Source organism: Elaeis guineensis, chromosome 3, assembly GCF_000442705.2.
Source record: "Elaeis guineensis isolate ETL-2024a chromosome 3, EG11, whole genome shotgun sequence".
Classification (NCBI taxonomy): Eukaryota; Viridiplantae; Streptophyta; class Magnoliopsida; order Arecales; family Arecaceae; genus Elaeis; species Elaeis guineensis.
In genome coordinates this window covers 95,331,772-95,347,937 of record NC_025995.2, presented here as the reverse complement: position 1 = coordinate 95,347,937, position 16,166 = coordinate 95,331,772, and the positions used below count along the sequence as shown (strand labels likewise).

Genomic DNA, 16,166 nt, shown 5'->3' with positions numbered 1-16,166 from the left:
AGCAACCCCCGCTCCAGTCCGTACGCCGTGACGTTGCCTTTGATCGCTCTCCAAAGTCGAAACTCCCTGGCCACCAATTCCAACGACACTCGCTACCCTAAACTCCTCCCAACCACCGCAGTCGCCTCCCACCATGCCGATTGCTCCTAGAGGGCCACCATCGAGACCTCCACCACCTTCGGAAACCACCGAGTGAGCTCTATTATCTTCTTTGGTGATGGGTCCGGTGAAACCCACACAGTCCGCCTCTGTACAACTCCTTTCCAGCTAGTTTCCGACTGATCACCCTCCTTCGGATGGTCTCGCAGCTCCTTCGCCATCTTTCATCATCTCGATGGCTCCGGTAGCAGTCCGAAATGCCGGCGATCACACCCAAAAAGAGGACAAAATCAATCTCAAGGAACGGTCCGAAATACTTGCACTTTTTTGGAAAACCGGCGATCAGTCACGCGCTTTGCAATTATGACTTTCAGTTACAAGATAAACTAGTACCAGCAATTTTTCTTGGACCACAATACCATGGCTTATCGAAGGCCCAAACTTATGGCTTGCAATATATGCCTTTGCCAGATTGGGGAATCGGTGCATGAGCAGATGCAGGTGAAAGGAAGCAGATATTTACGAAGGAAGCACATAAGAAGCAGATGTGGCATTCAGATTCTGGAAAGGTTCCGAAGCAGGTGAATTTCCCTCGGTAGAAAATTCTGGCTAAAAGGTATATGCACTCCTTATGGCAAGCAAAATAATCTAGCCCATCTGCATGACATCCCTATGTTTCAACAATGTGGTTTGGCATCACAGAGCACAAAATAATAGACCAGTGTACTTTTTTTTGGTAAAAATAGACCAGTGTACTATGGGAGAAGGAAGCATCATCATCCACCATGGTTGATATATGCACGTATTCATGTGAATCTATGAAGTAAATAATGTCCATGTAACATTTTTTGACTAGAATAAATTCATTGTTCCATTGTTCTATCATTGTTAGATTATAGGATGAGAAGAGGAGCATCAACTGTCACTGATTACATGCTAACAAGTGACCAGTAAGTGATTAATAGTGTTGACGGTCTTTGTCATCGAGGTATGGTTACGAAGAAGACAAAAAAAGGCAGACTCAAAGGGATAAATGATACTAAATGTCATACTTATATATGATATCAAGTGAAAATTAATTAACCTTTTCTAAAGAAATTGTCTGACTCAGAGACCTCAGTGTCCTGGTCATCAACCAGGGATACAGACAGCTGCTTCTCAGTTTCTGTTTTTCCCCCAGCATGTGGTGTTCCTGACTCATGAACCTCTCCAGTATCATATTGAATGCGAATTAAGGCAAACCCGAAGGAAGAATGAAAGAACTAATTCAAGCAATCCAAACACAGTACTCAGAAAATAGCAAGAAGAAGGATACAGATGTTTCTGTTTCTGCATCTGAACCATAAGATTTTCTTCTGGAGTTGCCCAGAATGTTAGAGCTATAAAGTTTTATTGTCAACATTCTATTCTTAACTGGTACAGGACTAGAGAAAGCCTCATTTGGCAGTTCACTTCTTGGTGAAGGAGTTTGCATACTTGCATTCATAGCAAAATTTGGACACTGAAAGTCATTCAAGGGATTACTATTCCTTGCCACTGATGGACTAGCAACCCTCTTGTGCAGGTAGGCATCATCTGGCACTGGTGAACTGTTCAAATGTTCCCATGAACATGTTTTCCTTTCCACGAATGAGCTACCATTATATTCATGAGCTCCTGCATAACATGTTAGTGATGGACTGGCCAAATGTTTGTGTGCTGCTCTTTGTGAATGATTAACATCTGGAACTTTAGCAGCTGTTTGCAAAATGTCTTTCTGACCCTGACCTGGCGGAGAAGGGGAATGTGCTTTTTCCTTGCTTTGTGGTGAAGCTTTATCAGGAGCTTGCAGTGTTTGTTCTTTACTATCAGTCTGCACTCTCTCGTCTGAAGCCGGTTGTTTAGGAAAATAAATCCTCCGAGGTTCAATTCCAACCTTCTTCTGTTCACTTCTCTTCCTTTAAACCTGACAGGCTGTTCTAAGCTTTGTTCTTTCCGTTCACCTTCCTCAAAGGAAAAGATGTTCTTCCCATCAAGTTGCGGTTTAGAACCTGAGCTGGAGGAGAACAAAGGCCTCTTTCTAGAGCTAACCTGACCATGCAGTTTGTGCCCTGTAGTTGATGGCACTTTCTTACTTGCTAAGGAGTGAGTAACAGGTCTTCTTATGGTTTGATTTGGGCTTTCAGAATCAGTCTCAATCATATTGGGGGTCTGCTTAAGCTTCTCTGATTTGTCCATCTGGGTTTCCCTTTTAAGATTTATATCCAATAATGGGTTTTCAACGCTTAGTGAGTTCATATTTTGCTGGTTCTGTGAAGCAGCACCGAGTATCTCCCACAGCTTCATTCTCAGAGTTTCATTATTGCCCTTGTTCACTCCCTCAGGATGTTTTCTGCTAGAACCTTTATCTGGCACATGCATTTCTTGCATGGTAGTAAATGCAACTCCTTCCACCCTTTCACTATTTCCATCTCTCTCTCTCTTTTTTCTGAAGGCAACAGTCTCAAATTTTTTGCGCACAACATCATCTGACTGTAGTACCGAAGCCCTATTTGCAAAGATCTGCACGGTCTCTGTAGTTGGTGTTTCATGACAAACAGATCTTGTAGAGAACCATGCAGAAGCCTTCTGATCTTTAGCTGGCCGTTTTCCTTCAGAGGCTTCTGCAATTCCAGGTCCTCTGTTTTCTTCTAAAACATTATTTTGAGATAAAGACACTCTCTCCCAAGCAGCCAATGCAGCACCATCTTCTTTTATAGTTCCAGATCCCTTCTTTGGGCATCTCTCAACGGTGATCCCAACAGAGACCCTTCGAAATCGACCAGATGGATATTGAGAACTGCCCAAACTCTGACATTCACTTGATCCCGCCCGTTGTTTTAGTTCAGAAGTTAAATGCTCAACATAAGTACGCATATCCTGTATGAAAACAACTTCAAAGGGATAAAATGACCGAGTAACGAGAATCACAACTAAATCCAATATATGAATTAATGAAGTAACTTAAAGAATCTTATAAAGTTAAAATAGTAATTGTTGGATTTATATCCTAGAAGTCAATTATTGACTGATATATTATATATTTTCAGGGCCTAAATTTATACTTGTAATACTTTCATTATAAATAAAAGACTTTTTCTTTCCAATCATACTTATGTGTCCATGATTTGTCCTAAAAATTAACAAAGATGACTTTTGTATATCCTTAAAGAGTTAAGAATTTGAGACATACATTAATTAATAATTAATTTCTAAATACTCTTAATCAAAGGATCATCACGGAGGACAGTGATCAATTTATTTGAGATCGGTACACAGTTCACCTCCCTTATGGGCAGAAGAGTCTTAGGTCTGTAGTGTAGAGACACTGGAGTGAAGATACAGGTAGTTGTTAAAGAACAACTTACATTGAGCGTGACCAACACGAGAACCATATGGATGTCTATTCACTTATCAATGGTCTTCTCGATGCTGCAATGGTATGAGTGATCCTTTGACCTGCAGTGATATTGGCTATTCGCAGCGAGACTACTGAGTTTGACTGCACGTTTTCTTGATCTCTAGCCATTCAGATCCTTGCTGTGTATGTTGGCTTCAGTAGGTTTAGGTTCGCTGTTTGAAGTAGGATGCACCTAGATGAAATTTATCGATCTTAGTAGAAAAGGAGAAGTCCTATGTGATTTGCGAGATTGAGTTCAGAAAGTCTTTGACTAAAGCAAGTATGAATACTGAAAAAAAATTTTCATGGGATTCACAAATGAACTCGAGTCGAGCCAATCTTACATAAGACTGACGATGGAGTTTGACGAGTTCTCCATGACCTCCATCAAGTCGAAACTTACGATAGAAGGACTAAATCATACGATAACTGTACCTAGAGGTTCCTACTTTTATTCTACTGGATCACCACTACATACTGCTAGGTGTCACTGATGGATTGTGAGACTTATCGGGCGTCATCTTGATGATCGATGGCCCTCGAAGGATAGAATTAAAAATATTCTAATCTATCGAAAAGAGTTTCGATGATATTGTGATAGAGATCACAATATATCTCACTACCAGATAGAATGAAACCTATGGGGTCACACATTAAGGGATTTAATCTCGAATTTGCCAATTGGGCTTATGAAGTTCCAATTGGGTTAAGGTTTATTTGAGACTCTATTAGGTTTATGAGAATCATGCTAGCACATGGTTAAACATAATTTTTTTCGAAACTTTGATTTGATCAAGTCCATAGCCTTGAACCTAACCTAAATTCATTTCAATTTAATTGGGCTCTTAATTATAAGTCCAAGAGGATTTAATTAAGTCAATTAGTTGGCATAATTATCCTAATATTATCTCTTCCATATCTCTTAATTATCTCTAAGTATGCATGTAGAATAGATGGAAGAATGGATGGCGTAAGTTTTTTTTTTGAAAATTATTGAGTGCTATATCCTAGAGGGGCCCACCCCCTCTTATGTGTCATGGCATGAAGGAGAGAGGGTGGGGTCCATGCCCCATCTCTTATGACTGGAGATCCCTTTGTGGGGCGCCAAGAGTTGGCGTCCCAACCACCTGATATGTATTTCATGGATGGCTATTGTACATGCTTAAAAGGACTGATTAATTATCTTTTATAACTGATTTTATTTGACATAAATCATATTTAAAAGATAGAAGATTCTTATGAGATAAGGATCTATCTTTTTAAGATGACAGGGTTCCTAATATGTGTGAGGGCTTATGCCTATTTAAAAGGTCTCTAGGGTTTCTTAGTATTGATTTTTCATTAAAAAAATCTTTCCTCCATCTCCACGCCTTCTCTCTCTCATATTCTTCCTTTTCATGCCCAAAGGTTGGGTGTTTTCTCTTCCACATGCCTAAAAGGAGTTCTGATGACTTAGAGATCAAGGATTGAGGAGAAGAAGAAGAAGGCTGCAGATCAAGAAGTTGATCTCTCAGTTAAGATTAAAAGAGTTGATCAGAGTCCTCAAGGCCAAAGTTTTTCTTGAGAAGAAAAATCTTCTATGAGAAAAAAAGTTCGAGATTGATCTTAATGGATACCTATAGAGGCCGGACACGAGTGCGGCTCCATCTTCTACGAATCTGAGTTCATCTGAAGTGATGAATTTCTATCCGCGCAAAGGTAATGAGATATAATCTCATATTTTTCTTAATTTCAGATTAATATATGTGCTTTCTTCTGAGCTTGGGTAGGTTTAGATCTGGTATCTTGCATATGGGGTTAAAAGGTTTAACCCGATTTATTTTTTGCTGCATGTTTTTAAAATTTTAAAATCTACACATGCTGCCGATCTTATTTTCTATCAGTGGTATCAGAGCCAGATTTTTTGAAAACACATATGATCTGATTTTTAGGATAGATCTGAAGGTTTTAATGAATTAAAATCAATTTTGTGCTGATATAAGGTTATCCTGGTATAGGATTTACCCCCTATACTGCAAAGATTGTCCTAGCACGAGATTAATTAGTTTTGAAAACTATTTTCGAAATAATTAAATCAAATATTTTAGATCTGAAAATTAACATATATGATATATTTATTTTTGATTTAGATCTGAAATTACAATGATTAAAAATTCACATCAAACTGATATAAGATTGTTCTGATATAGGGTTTACCCCCTATATTGTAAAAGTTATCCTAATTTGATGTGAATCATTTTTTGAAAAGATGCTTTCAAAATATTTTAATCATTATTTTAGATCTAATTTTATATATATTTGATATGTGTAAATTTAGTTTTAGATCTGAAATTAATGTATTTGTGATGCATATTGAATTTAGATCTGAAACTATATATATTCGATAGATGAAACTAGGTTTAGATCTGAAATAGTTTCAAGATCATAAGCCATTAATAGCTTGCAATGAAATATAATCTAAAATCATTTTTAGATCTAAAATTAAGTTGTTGCATGTGGGTATGGATTGAACAAATTAGGTCTAAGTGATCAAACTACAATTAGGATCTAATTGATTAGATCAGGCTAAAATCTATTTTTCGATTTTGAGCAGTTGATTGAACCTAATCGATGGATGATTGGGATTAGATCAAAAGGGTTCAAAGTCGACTTTAGTTGTAGTTGATTGCATCGATTCACATTTTGATGTGAGTTGATTGACTCAAGACCAAAATTTGGCTCAGTGGCTTGGGTCCGTTTCAATAGGTTAATCTAATCGATTCTAATCGACTAATTTGGTGTCTAAGATAAGTATTTAGATGGTGGTTATTTAATTGGTTCTGTTGTCTGACCTGATCAATTTTGATTGGTGTCTAAGGAAAGCAACGGGGGGACCCCCATGCATCTTAACTTATCTGATCATATTGAGAGATTTAGTTTCATATTAGGTTACTTGTTGACTCAAGTTCACCCATGCCAGCTAAGCTGGTTAGACATATTGATGTGCTAATCTAATTTAATCAGTCGGATGTCAGATCTGCTGACTTAGAAGAGATCTAAACCCAAATCTCCTCATTAAATATTAAGTCTAGAGGTCTTCCATCATTGTAGAGATGCGGATGTCTTCCCGGCGTTGATCGTTCTCGACTAGTTACAGTGATTCGGTTGCATCAGGAAGGTACAACCACTCTATTGACATGTGATGTCTCGGGGTAGAGATGGGGTTGGGCCCAATAACTGTTAGGTGAGGGTCTCAATGACAGCTTTACACCTGCTGGTGAACGATGAGTTTGACTTAACTAAAGAATGTGCCAATAACTGTTAGGTGAGGCCACAGGACTTAGAGACCTAATCCGCTGCATCTTGCTTAGTGAAGCAATAGATAAAGTGTTGTCCACTTATCGGTCTGTACTCACCAATAACTGTTAGGTGAGGTGTGTATAGATTAATGAGATCGTAGTACCCACTTGAAACTGATCGCATATAGATTTTCGTTTCTCCACCTGAGTGTGAGAGATTTAAAAAAATAGTGAAAGTTTTTTGTTTATTTTTAAAGTCCCTAAAATAAACAATATTATAAGTATAAAATCTAATTAGAAACTGTTCTGTCTACAGATAACCATGTCGAGTTCAAACCCTTTAGTCCGAATCCTCGATACAAATAGGTTGACCGGCACCAATTACAAAGGCTTGCTCCAGAATTTGAGAATCGTTCTCAATTCCAAAAAGCTCATCCATGTCCTCGATCAGGAAGCACCTGAGTTACCTGCTCGCCCATCCACTGATCAATGAGCTACACTTGAGAAGTGGATGGACGAAGATAACAAAGCAAAGTGCTACATCTTAGCATCCATGTCCAATGATTTTCAGCAATAGCACGAAGACATGAGGACTGCCAAAAAAATGCTAGTTCACCTACAAGAGTTGTATGGTGAATAGAGTCACATAGCTCGTTTTGAAGTCTTCCGGAGACTTTTCAGAGCAAAGATGCGTGATGGGCAGGACGTCAGTGATCATTGTTTGACAATGATCAAGGATATAGAGGAGCTTCAAAAGCTCGATATGAACATGGACAAGAAACTACAGGTGGATCTGATCCTCCAATCTCTTTCTGACTCATATGGATAGTTCATCATGAACTACCATATGAATAAGATTGATGCTACTTTGCTATAGTTATTGAATACTGATGACTGCAGAGGGCACCTTGAAAAGTTCAAGGGGCACAGTTCTGGCTGTGGAGCGGGCTTCTTCCAAAAAGCAATCTTCTTTCAAGAAGAAGAAAAAGCCTGCAAAGAAGCAAAAGAACGAGGCCAAGCCCAAGAAATAGGCTCCAAAGAAGGCCAACGATAAAGAAAAATATTTCCATTGCAATGTTGAAGGCCATTGAAGAAGGAACTGTTCGACCTACCTGGCAACTATCAAGAACAGGAAGAAGGATAGGCCTTCTGACGGTACATCTGAGTTGCTTATTATAGAAACTAACCTAATGGTTTCCTCTTCTTCTAGTTGGGTTCTTGATTCTGGTTCAAGTGTTCATTTGTACACTTCAATGCAGGATCTTGAAGAAGTTAGGAGGCTGAGGGAAGGCGAGATCACTCTCCGAGTCGGCAGTAGAGCAAGGGTTGCTGCTGTGGCCGTTGGAACCTACCCTGTGCAACTACCGTTAGGATTTAGTTTGTTTTTGAAAGACTGTTACTTTGTACTTGTAGCCAGTAAAAATTTGATTTCTATCTCTGTGCTGGTACAGGATAATTACAATTTTCATTTCAATAAAGACATGTGTTCTATTTATTTTGGAAATAAACTTGTGGCACGTGCTTTCTTGATTGACGGTCTTTACCATTTGCATACCGATGCCAGTGTAAACATTAACGAGCAAATTGTGAATGCCATAGGATCTAAGAGATCTAGAGATAGGATCAGCCAAAAGTATCTATGGCACCTTAAGCTAGGCCATATTGGAGAGGAAGACTCAACAAACTGGAAAAAGATGGTCTTCTTGGACCATTGACTTTCGAGTCTTATCCAGTCTGTGAATCATGTCTTCAAGAAAAAATGGCCAAGCTGCTTTTTGTGGGACAAGGGGAAAGGGCCACTGAGATATTAGCCCTGGTACACATTGACGTGTGTGATCCATTTGATGTAGAAGCCAGGGGTAGCTATATCTACTTCATAGCTTTTGAAAAGTTCATAGAATTCAGACATAAAGTAGAAAACAGACCGAAAAATCCATAAAAGTTCTTCGATCAGATCGAGAAGGAGAATACCTTAGTGGCGAATTTCGGACCTATCTCAAGAAAAATGGCATAGTCTCACAATGGACACCTCCAGGGACACCTCAACTCAATGGGATATCCGAGAGGAGGAATCGAGCCCTATTGGATATGGTTCGATCCATAATGAGCTTCACAGATCTTCCTGACTTTCTTTGGGGACATGCTTTACTGTCTGCGATTCATCTCTTGAATCAGATTCCCTCTAAATCCGTTCCTACCACACCATATGAGTTATGGCATGGTAAGAAACCAACTCTTGGGTACCTCAAGATTTGAGGATGTCCGGTCCATGTCAAGAGACAGCAGGCAGACAAGTTAGAGGCTAGATTCTTTAGGACTCATTTTATAGGGTATCCTAAAGAAACTATGGGATACTACTTCTATATTCCTAAAAATCATAATATGATTGTGAGCCGTCATGCTATATTCCTAGAAAAAGAGTTTATCCAAGATGAAGGTAGTGGGAGAAAAATTGAACTCGAAGAGAAAGTCTCTGAAGAGCATCGAGTTAGAGAACCTGAACCCAGTAACGAGAAAGTAAATGTGATACCTCCTCCACCTCATAGATCAAGTAGGATCTTCCATCCTACTAAAAGATACTTAGGTATTCTTACAGAGAATTTAGAGGAAGTATTTTTTGTGGGAGATAGGGACATTAGGAATGATCTCAAAACCTACGATGAGGTACTATTAGATGTAAACTCTGAGAAATGGATGAAAGCAATGAAGTCAAAAATTAACTCCATGCATTCCAACCAGGTTTGGTCCTTAGTAGATCCACCTGAAGGTATTGTACCTATTGGGTGTAAATGGATTTACAAAAAGAAGGTTGGATCAGATGGTAAGGTAGAGATCTATAAGGCAAGGCTAGTTGCGAAAGATTATAGTCAACGTGAAGGCATCGACTATCATGAAATTTTTTCTCCTGTAGCCATGCTGAAATCTATTTGTACTCTGCTTGCTATAGCAGCATTTCATGATTATGAAATTTGACAGATGGATGTGAAAACTTCTTTCCTGAATGAATATCTTGAGGAGTATATCTATGTAGAGCAGGCCTTTAGGTTTCATGTTCAGTGATAGTGATCACAAGGTTTGCAAGCCGCAAAGGTCTATATATGGACTCAAGCAAGCATCTCAGAGTTGGAACACTCGCTTCAATGATGTGATCAAAACATTTGATTTCATCAAAAATGAAGAGGAGCCATGTGTGTATAAAATGATCAATAGGAGCACTGTCATATTTCTCGTATTGTACATGGATGACATCCTCCTAATTGGGAATGATATTCCCATGCTGACATCGGTCAAAGTATGGTTGTCAAAAGAGTTCGCCATGAAAGATCTAGAAGAAGCTTCTTACATTCTTAGTATAAAAGTCTATAGAGATAGATCTAAGAGAATGATAGGACTCTCACAGCATATGTACATAGAGGAGGTGCTGAAGAAATTCAGCATGAAAAACTCTAAGAGGGGTCTTTTGCCCCTTAGACGTGGCATTCATCTCTCCAAGAAAATGTGTCCAGACACACCTGAGAAGATCCAGCATATTAGCAAGATCCCTTATGCTTCAGTAATAGGGAGCCTCATGTATGCCATGTTATGTACACGTCCTGATATAGCACTTGCCACGAGCAGATATCGGGCAAATCCAGGTGAAGATACTGGATTGCTATTAAAAACATCCTTAAGTACTTGAAAAGGACTAAGAATTTAATGTTGGTCTTTGGTGGAAGATCGAAGCTGAAAGTTTAGGGATACACCGATTCAGACTTTATGGCTAATGTCGATAATAGAAAGTCTACATCGGAGTGTATCTTCTTGTGTAATGAATGGTGGTGCGGTTAACTGGAAGAGTTTCAAGTAGCCAATCATTGCAGATTCGACTATGGAAGCCGAATACATTGCCGCCTCTGAAGCTGCTAAGGAAGTCTTTTGGTTCAAGAAGTTCGTTACAGAGCTGGATGTGATGCCATCAGTGTCATTGCACTGTACTGTGACAACAACGGCACCATAGCCCTTGCTAAGGAGCTCAGGTCTCACCAGAAGTCCAAACACATAGAGCGGCAATTTCACATCATATGCGAATATCTCGAGAAGAAGTTCGTCGAGGTGCAGAAAGTTGACTCCACGCTAAATGTAGTGGACCTGCTAATCAAGCCTCTCAACCAACAGAAGACCGAAGCTCATCTTGAGAAGATGGGTCTAAGGTATATGGCCAATTGGCTTTAGGTCAAGTGGGAGTTTGTTGGATTTGTATCCTATAAGCTAATTATTGGCTGACACATTATATATTTTCAGGGCCTAAATTTGTACTTGTAATACTTTCATTATAAATAAAGGGCTTTTTTTTCCAATCATGCTTATGTGTCCATGATTTATCTTAGAAATTAACAAAGATGATTTTTGTATATTCTTAAAGAGTTAAGAATTGGAGACATACATTAATTAGTGGTTAATTTCTAAATACTCTGGATCAAGGGATCATCACGGAAGACAGTGATCAATCTATTTGAGATTGGTGCACGATTCACCTCCCTTGTGGGCAGATGAGTCTTGGGTTTGTAGTGTAGAGACACTGGGATGAAGGTGCAGGTAGTTGCTAGAGAATAATTTGCACTGAGCGTGACCAACACGAGAATTACATGAATGTCTGCTCACTCGTCAGTGGTCTTCTCGATGCTGTAGTGGTATGAGTGGTCTTTTGACCTGTGGTGATATTGGCTATTCGCAGCGAGACTATTGAGTTTGACTGCACGTTTTCTTAGTCTCTAGCCATTTGGATCCTTACTGTGTATGTTGGCTTCAGTAGATTCAAATTTGCTGTTTAGAGTAAGATACATCTAGATAAAATTTATCGATCTTGATAGAAAAGGAGAAGTCCTATGTGATTTGCGAGATTGAGTTCAGAAAGTATTTAGCCAAAGCAAGTATGAATATTGAAAAAGAATTTTCATGGGATTCACAAATGAACTCGAGTCGAACCAATCTTACATAAGACTGAAGATGGGGTTCGACGAGTTCTCCATGACCTCCATCAAGTCGGGACTCACGATAGAAAGACTAAATCATACGATAACTGCACCTAGGGGTTCATATTTTTATTCTACTGGATCGCCACTATATACTGCTAGGTGTCACTGGTGGATTGTGAGACTCATCAAATATCATCTTGATGATCGATGGCCCTCGAAGGGTAGAATTGAAAATGTTCCAATCCATCGATAAGAGTTTCGATGATATTGTGATAGAGATCACAATATATCTCACTACCAGATAGAATGGAATCTATGGGATCACACATTAAGGGATTTAATCTCGAATTTGTCAATTGGGCTTATGAAGTTTCAATTGGGTTAACATTTATTTGAAACTCTATTAGGTTTATGAGAATCATGCTAGCACATGGTTAAACCTAATTCTTTTCAGGACTTTGATTTGATCAAGTCCATAGCCTTGAACCTAACCTAAATTCATTTGGATTTAATTGGGCTCTTAATTATAAGTCCAAGAGGATTTAATTAAGTCAATTAGTTAGTATAATTATTCTAACATTATCTCTTCCATATCTCCTAATTATCTCTAAGTATGCATGTGGAATAGATGGAAGAATTGGTGGCGTAATTTTTTTTTTCAAAAATTATTGAGCGCCATATCCTAAAGGAGTCCAACCCCTCTTATGTGTCATGGCGTGAAGGAAAGAGGATGGGGTCCATGCCCCATCTCTTATAGCTGGAGATCCCTTTGTGGGGCGCCAAGAATTGGCGTCCCAACCACCTGATATGTATTCCATGAATGGCTATTGTACATGTTTAAAAGGGCTGATTAATTACCTTTTATATCTGATTTTATTTGGCATAAATCATATTTAAAAAGTAGAGGATTCTTATGAGATAAGGATCTACCTTTTTAAGATGATAGGATTCCTAATATGTGTCAGGGCTTATGTCTATTTAAAGGGAGGTCTCTAGGGTTTCTTAGTATTAATTTTTCATCAAGAAAACCTTCTCTCTCTCCATCTCCACGCCTCCTCTCTCTTATATTCTTTCTTTCCATGCCCAAAGATTGGGTGTTCTCTCTTCCACACGCCTAGAAGGAGTTCTAGTGACTTAAAGATCAAGGATCGAGGAGAAGAAGAAGGAGGCTGCAGATCAAGGAGTTGATCTCTCAGTTAAGATCAAAAGAATTAATCAGAGTTTTCAAGGCCAAGATTTTTCTTGAGAAGAAGAATCTTCTACGAGAAGAAAAGTTCGAGATTGATCCCGGTGGATACCCATAGAAGCAGGACACATGTGCAGCTCCATCTTCTACGAATCTGAGATCATCTGAAGCGATGAATTTCTACCCGCGCAAAGGTAATGAGATATGATCTCATATTTTTCTTAAATTTCAGATTAATATATTTGCTTTCTTCTGGACTTAGGTAGATTTAAATCTAGTATCTTGCATGTGGAGTTAAAGAGTTTAAGCCGATTTATTTTTCGCTGTATGTTTTCAAAATTTTAAAATTTACACATACTGTCTATCCTGTTTTCTATCAGTAACATGTCAAGTCCTAGTTGATGAACTTTTATGCAAACCAACAATGTACAGACACAGATAAGGATAGGTGCACTAGCTAAAATTTCCCCAGTATGTTTACATCATGGAAGCTCAGATACAAACATCGCATTTTTGAGATTTCTTCAAGGACCACTTACGTGTTGCACTTTCCGTGGCCCAATCTCCACCATTGCAGCTTTGGATGAGGAACCAATCAAAAGATACAGAAGACCCTGGTAACGGGAAAAATTCCCAGGGAAAAAAAAGGAATGGAGAGAAAGCACAAGCCATATAAAGATGTAATTGTAACCATTATAAATTAAGCTTAAGTCAACTCAACCATGAAAAATATGCTCAAGTGGAAAAGGAAAAAAACCCAAATAATCGTATCCCAGCCAAAAAAAGAAGCCCTGGAATGCCCTCCCACACGCTCTTTTTCTTGATTGCTTTGCAGCCAACTTTTGTGAACACGAGTCCAAGTTCAGTCCATCATAGATTCCTTGCTTACACGATTACAGTTTAACATCATGACCATAAAGCACACCAATCACATTCTGGATAAAATGGGCAGAACACCAACCTCTAGAGATTTGACACTATGATCTTGTGCTACTAGGTGGGTTCTTTTTACTCTCAACCACAACCTGATATTTTTGAATCTTACTACTTTGTTAGCTATGGAGTTTTTCTCCTTTATTTTCAGTTAGTATCTGGCTAAATACTTATTGTTTTCCTGACTGGATTTCAATGAGTTATTAGCAATTGGCACTAGACAACAGTCGGGAGCTTGCATGCAGTTTCAAAGATGTCTTTCTTCACTCTTTACCAATTGTTTTTACAATAAAAAACATGCACTGTATGGGTTTACCAAGAAAAATGTGATGATTACAAGTCACATACGCATGCAATGAGCTGATTCAAGTGGGAAAAGAAAAAATATTTCTACATGCGGTAGCTGGCCAGATATATAAAGAATGCCGAAATTGGCATTAACTATGCTTTAGAAAACACATGTGAAGAAAACTAAATCACTCTCCTAGGAAGCAATCAACTTGACTAAATGAAAAAGGAAAAAAAAAAAAAAAGAAGATGCATATGCCCCACAACATGAACATGCTATTGGGAGAAGCAGAACTGCATTTTCCCCTACATTTTCAGCAATACAGCAGAACTGCATGAAGATTAGAAATGGCCAAATGGTCAATCCGTTAATTATTATGCTAACTAGAAACTAAAGAAAAAGTTCAAAATTAGAGGGGAAAAAAAAACACTTAACCATCCAACTTCATAGCCTTTAGAAACCAAGGCAACCAAATCTTTCATTTAATGCCAAAAAAAAATGAAGATATCGATAAATCCATAAGAACTGACATCTGACTATGAGAAGCATTTATCAGAAACAAAGCATTCTATACAAGTTCAGTAGAACTTAGGTGAAGAAAACCCAAAGTCATCGAAAAAATTAGATTAATAACTTAAATGTCACTTCGGCAAATCACGAACTACTAGATCCCAAACATTATATTTCTTACAATAGCTCAAATAAGTAAACTGCCAATCAAATTCCTGATCCAAGAAAACAAACAAAACCTCGCCTCACAGATAATACAAGCACATCAATTAACTCAAGCACCAACTACAGAAACCCTGAATTCACTCGAAAAAAAAAAAAAATGACAGCAGAATTTATGCAAGATCGCATCTGAGGCGAGTCAGACCTTGGCAACTCGATCTAATCCACGATCACATCTGACACACCAGATCCAGAAAATGCCGCGTAATTTTAAAAAATAAATAAAAAAGAAAAAAGTGAGAAAGAGAAACAGATCAAGGGTTTTATGAACACCTCCAACTCCAGAAGCTAAGATAGACGGATCCAAGAGAATTCAAAGATAAACGAAGCAGAGGCTAGATCCCATGAGGAATCTAAGTATCAATCGAAGGACAAAAAAGAAACAACAAGATTAGAAGAGATCTCACCTCCGTCCTCATCGCTTAGAAACCGTAAACGACGCCGATCTCCGCCCACTCTCGCTCTCTCGCGCTACGAGGGCTTCGAATGTTGAGGAGGTGGATTTTCCCTCCAGGAATAAAGAATAAAGAAGAGTACAGTAGGCCCCCGCCGCACTGGCAGTTACTTATAGGTGGGGCCTGCGCGGGGCCCGTTTCCCAGGTTCGGCGTGACTTTCGTGGGACCCGCTGTCGAAAGAAACGTGTAAGATGTATAGTGGCGATTATGATGTTTTGTGCAATGAGACATACAGACGGTGAATGGACGTAAACGGCTTGGCCTGAAACCGTGGCCGGCCTGCGTGTTACAGTGAGTCGCTCTTTCTTGGGCCACCGATGTGCGTGCTATACAAGAGAACGAAGCCTTGATGGACGGCTGTGATAGCAACGATCCATTTATTTTGGACTCTACGTTATTTCACTCCTTGTCTTAGAATTTGTGTGGAGGAGTATGTTTATTACCGTAAATATAAAAGGACAGGAAGTTGTGCATCCACCCTCGCTTGCTAGCGTTCCATGAAAAGGCCAAATAAAACGTATTGGTTGAACATGGTAAGTATACAAGTTGGAAACACCCCGGCCCTATCCTTGCTTTGTATGTGAAGAAATGGCAAGAGTTTGCAGCTTATTGGTGTGAGTAAACAATGAGAGTTGTATTATTTAAGTGATTTTTAGAACATATGGGTGAAGAGAAAATAATTTTTTTTAAAAAAAAATCTTGCTTCTCAGAAGTAGGGAGTTCCCTCTTGAAATGGATTAATGAAACCAAGTCTGTTGGTAAAATATGATATTTATTGATTGTTTATTTGATTTCAAGCTTAATTGAGCTCAACATACAT

General features: G+C 38.8%; 1 protein-coding gene across 1 annotated transcript; it reads right to left on the bottom strand.

Moving 5' to 3' along the window:
• Positions 1-965: 965 nt before the first annotated feature.
• On the bottom strand, positions 966-15,385 carry LOC105041795 (meiosis-specific protein ASY3-like). The gene is given in 4 exon segments (XM_019849217.3): positions 966-1,318; positions 1,414-2,034; positions 2,037-2,997; positions 15,298-15,385. Coding segments are annotated over 4 exon segments (1,734 nt in total). The 5' UTR covers positions 15,310-15,385; the 3' UTR covers positions 966-1,178.
• Positions 15,386-16,166: the final 781 nt, after the last annotated feature.